The sequence below is a fragment of the Macrobrachium rosenbergii genome, chromosome 26, assembly GCF_040412425.1.
Source record: "Macrobrachium rosenbergii isolate ZJJX-2024 chromosome 26, ASM4041242v1, whole genome shotgun sequence".
Taxonomy (NCBI): Eukaryota; Metazoa; Arthropoda; class Malacostraca; order Decapoda; family Palaemonidae; genus Macrobrachium; species Macrobrachium rosenbergii.
Genome location: NC_089766.1, coordinates 18,032,901 through 18,037,611, shown reverse-complemented (window position 1 = coordinate 18,037,611; position 4,711 = coordinate 18,032,901). Strand labels below are relative to the sequence as shown.

Genomic DNA, 4,711 nt, shown 5'->3' with positions numbered 1-4,711 from the left:
GGGCATGGGGAAGGGCCATCTCTCCAAAGGGCGTGGAGGGAAGGGCCATCTCTCCAGAGGGCGTGGGGGAAGAGGAGGCCATCTCTCAAAGGGGGCGTGGAGGAAGGGCCATCTCAGAGGGCATTGGAGGGGGCCATCTCTTACAAGGGGCGTGGAGGGAAGGGCCATCTCTCAAAGGTGTGGGGAAAGGGCTCCTCTCAGAGGGAGTGTGGAGAAGGGCCACCTCTCAAGGGTGCGGAGGAAGACCCATCTCCAAGGGGGTGTGGAGGGAAGAGACTGCATCTCTCAAAGGGGTGTGGAGGGAAGGGCCATCTCTCAAAGGGGGTGTGGAGGGAAGGGCCATCTCTCAAAGGGGGCCTGGAGGGAAGGACCGTCATTTAAAGGGAGCGTGGAGGGAAGGGCGATCTCTTAGATGGGGCGTGGAGGGAAGGGCGATCTCTTAGAGGGGGCGTGGAGGGAAGGGCCATCTCTCAAAGGGGGCGTGGAGAGAAGGGCCATCTCACAGAGGCGATATAAGAGAAAGGCCATCTCTCAAAGGGGTGTGGAAGGGCCATCTCTCAAGGGCGCATGGAGGAAGGGCCATCTCTCAGAGGGGCGGGACCTCAGCAAGAGGGCGTGGAGGGATGGGCCATCTCTCAAAGGGGGTGTGGAGGGAAGGGCCTACTCTCAGAGGGGGCATAGAGGGAAGGGCCGTCTATCAAAGGGGTGTAGAGGGAAGGGCCATCTCAAATGGGGCGTGGAGGGAAGGGCCATCTCTCAAAGGGGGTGTGGAGGGAAGAGCCATCTCTTACAGGGCCTGGAGGAAGGACCGCCATTTAAAGGGACGTGGAGGAAGGGACGATCTCTTAGAGGGCCGTGGAGGAAGGGCCATCTCTTAGAGGGCGGCGGAGGAGCCATCTCTCTCAGGGGGCGTGGAGAGGGAAGGGCCATCTCTCCAAGGGGGGCATGGGAAGGGCCATCTCTCAAAGGGGGCATGGAGGGAGGCCACCTCTCCAAAGGGGCATGGAGGAGGCCATCTCTCAGAGGAGCAGTAGAGGAAGGGCCATCTCTCAAGGGTGTGGAGGAAGGGCTCCCTCTCCAGAGGGCGTGGAGAAAGGGCCATCTCTTAAAGAGGGTGTGGAGGAAGGGCTTCATCTCTCAGGGGGCATGGAGAGAAGGGCCCCCTCTCAGAGGGGGCATGGAGGGAAGGCCATCTCTCAAAAGGGGGTGTGGAGGGAAGGGCCATCTCTCAAAGGGGGCGTGGAGGAAAGGGCCCCCTCTCAGACAGGCCGTGGAGGGAAGGGCCATCCCTCAAAGAGTGTGGAGGAAAGGAGCCATCTCTTACAGGGGCCTGGAGGAAGGACCGTCATTTAAAGGCGTGGAAGAGGGCAGTCTCTTAGAGGGCGTGGAGGGAAGGGCCTGCATCTCTCCAAAGGGGCATGGAGGGAGGGCCATCTCTCAGAGAGGGTGTGGAAAGGGAAGGGCCATCTCAAAGGGATGTGGAGAAGGGCCCCTATCAGAGGGGCGTGGAGGAAGACCATCTCTCGGGGTGTGGAGAGGGCCACTCTCAAAGGAAGACGTGGAGGAAGAGGCCCCCTCTCAGAGGCATGGAGAGGGAAAGAGCCATCTCAAAGGGTGTGGAGGAAGGGCCATCTCTTACAGGGCTGGAGGAAGGACAAATCATGTAAAGGGCCTGGAGGGAAGGCGATCTCTCTTACAGAGGCCTGGAGGAAGGACCGTCATTTAAAGGGGCGTGGATGGAAGGGCGATCTCTTAGAGGCGTGGAGGAAGGCGATCTCTTAGAGGGCGTGGAGGAAGGGCCATCTCTCAAAGGGTGTGGAAGGAAGGGCCATCTCTCAAAGGGGGTGTGGAGGGAAGGGCCATCTCTCAAAGGGGGCATGGAGGGAAGGGATATCTCTCAAAGGGGGCATGGAGGGAAGGGCCATCTCTCAAAGGGGGCATGGAGGGAAGGGCCATGTCTTAGAGGTGGTGTGGAAATGATTAAATATATAAAAAAAGGCTTGAAAGGCCCAGTAACATGAGGAAAAAACCCCAAAGCAGTTGCACTAGGAATCAATTATTAGGAGAGGGTATTTATTTGTTATATTAGGAAAATCCCTGATATATCTTTTCATCTATTGTCGAAAAAAAGTGCTTCTGTAAAACCTGTAATTCATGGTAAACATTTTGATATTCTTAATATTTTGTTATTTACAAAATCGGTATTTGTCACTAAACCAAAACAAGTAAGACAGAATTTTGACAGCAAAACATTCATGAAGGACACCGACATCGTTACCAGCACACAAAAAATAAATTTTCATATAATCTATAATCACAAGCAAGTATTTTTGAGTGAAAAGATTTTCATACACACGTCCTGGAACCTGTGAAAGGTCTGTGTACGCAGAATTGATTGTAATCAAAGTACTTCATGTTTTTTTTAGTTAAGCCTTGTCTTCTTTTCCTTTTTCTTTTGTTCATAAAGAGGCAGTCATTGAACTTTTGGAGCTGCTAATAGAATCATCATTTTTTAAGTTCATGTCGTCAGTGAATACGATCTCCATTCATTTCATTGACCTCACAGTTTGAAACCACTTTTAATCGCTGGGTATTTTCTTGCGTCAAATATTTACATCCAGACGTCGGCAGCCATGCTTGTTGCGTCACTTGTTTCATGAACCGAAATTAAATCAATTTAAACTAATCTATAAATTAACTGCAATTTTCCCAAAATTTTTGATGGAGACTGACGTTGGCGCAGGGATTCAAGTAATTCTTCTTTGATGACCGGATCCTAAAACTTCCTTTTGATGACCGAGGTTATGTAACCTAATGTGACTGAAGAGATCTTCAAATGACTACTTGAGCTCTATTTGAGACATGGCTATCGAGATCATCTACGCCGTTGGGATAGGGCTGTCAGAGTCAAAATGAACTTACTTTCCCTGTGTCTTCTGTCTTTGTATTTCATAAGAGTGCTTTTCCTTTATTTCATCCCCGCTGGTTCTTTCATTCTCTCACTCAAATATGAGTATCAGAGAGCGAAAGACCAGCCCAAATAGAGAATTTGTAAAACTATATGGAAAGAACTATGCTTTGTTTAGCAAATAGTTTTTTAGACAATTTTGGGTCGTTTATTGAGAGTGCAGTGAGAGTATATCTTGTAGGACTAAAATGGATACTGGCATTTTAAATGGCCTTATGTTTATAAGTCAAAAACATTGACAAAAAAAAAGAAAAATATTCCCTCCGGACACAAGAGAACCTTTCCTTAAGAAAGATCTTTGTACATTGGAATGTCCTCTTACTTTAAGCTGACAAACAAGGACTACTGTACAGACTTTTTGAAATGCTAAAGGGGCTCTTTATGGTCTGCGAAGTTTTTACGTCGGTGTGTTTGCTCTGCAGAGTAGGAGGATAAAAAAGGAGTTTGTAATGACTCATCTTTATTTCTACTGTAGTCTCCTCGTTCATTTCCGAACTTTTATAATCTTAGATATGATAAGGTTCAAGGGTTCATGATTACCTTCCCCACCTCTCTCTCTCTCTCTCTCTCTCTCTCTCTCTCTCTCTCTCTCTCTCTCTCTCTCTCTCTCTCTCTCTCTTGATGCCGTTTTAATTATGTCGATTTGCTTCTTTTACGGTGGAATATATTTGACAGGTTCAACTGTGGGTATTTTTTGAGGCTCTCATTTGTGCAATATGAATTCTCTCTCTCTCTCTCTCTCTCTCTCTCTCTCTCTCTCTCTCTCTCTCTCTCTCTCTCTCTGTATATCAGTCTATCTAGATATCTGACTGTCCACCTAGAAACATCACTGCGTGTAATGTCGCGTATGATTCATCTGTCTCTTTTTACTCTTATACACACCAGTACAAATTATGCGTTTATGAATATTCTCGTAGATACAGCACAAGGTTACGTTCTATTAGGAATTGCTGTTGAACTGACGATCACATGACTGATACAAATAAGGCATCAAGTCAAAAGTTATCAAAATTGATAACTTAGTTATGATTCATGCTAATGTTTCTAACCAGAAATGGAAGAGAGAGAGAGAGAGAGAGAGAGAGAGAGAGAGAGAGAGAGAGAGAGAGAGAGAGCCAAATATGAAGCCAAAATTCTAAACGGCTATTTCATCATAACAAACAAAAATATCCATTGAACTTGAAGTGTGCCCAGAGCAAAAATCTTTTCTTCATGAATTCCCATTATCTTTAGATTGGACGACACAAGTTTCACCCTTACCGTACGGGCACTTCCTGAAACTCGAAACTTGCGGTTAAAAAGTACAGCGACGAGGACTGTCTTGTCTAACTTTCAAGTCCACAAACTATGTGCAAAGAAACCCCGCGCTCGAGATAAATGTTCAAGAAACTTTTAACATAACTGCAAAAGTTGGACACTGCAAGCATTACCCTGTGATGTGCTGGCTAAGAAATAAGAAATTATGGTGATTATTCAAGACAGGATGGAAAAAAGTTGAGAAATTTCGAAATATTGAGTAAAACAGAGGGAAGCGAAGGCCTGGTTATTCTAAGGCACTTTTTGTATTCCTCTGGATTTTGTAATTATGGATATTTAGTTATATTCTCGTACATATGTTTTCTGCATATCTAAATCCTCATTATGGTCAGATGGTATTAAAGCATGATTTCTCCAACCATTTGAACAAACTCTCCACCTTTCAAGGCACAAGGGTGAAGAGGCAACACTTGGCATCGATGTCGA

General features: G+C 46.6%; 1 protein-coding gene across 1 annotated transcript; it reads left to right on the top strand.

The window, feature by feature from the left end:
* The first annotated feature begins 412 nt into the window (after nt 1-412).
* On the top strand, nt 413-1,726 carry LOC136852705 (uncharacterized). The gene has a single exon (XM_067127620.1). The coding sequence runs from the start codon at nt 413-415 to the stop codon at nt 1,724-1,726; it is 1,314 nt and encodes a 437-aa protein (XP_066983721.1).
* The last annotated feature ends 2,985 nt before the right edge of the window (nt 1,727-4,711 follow it).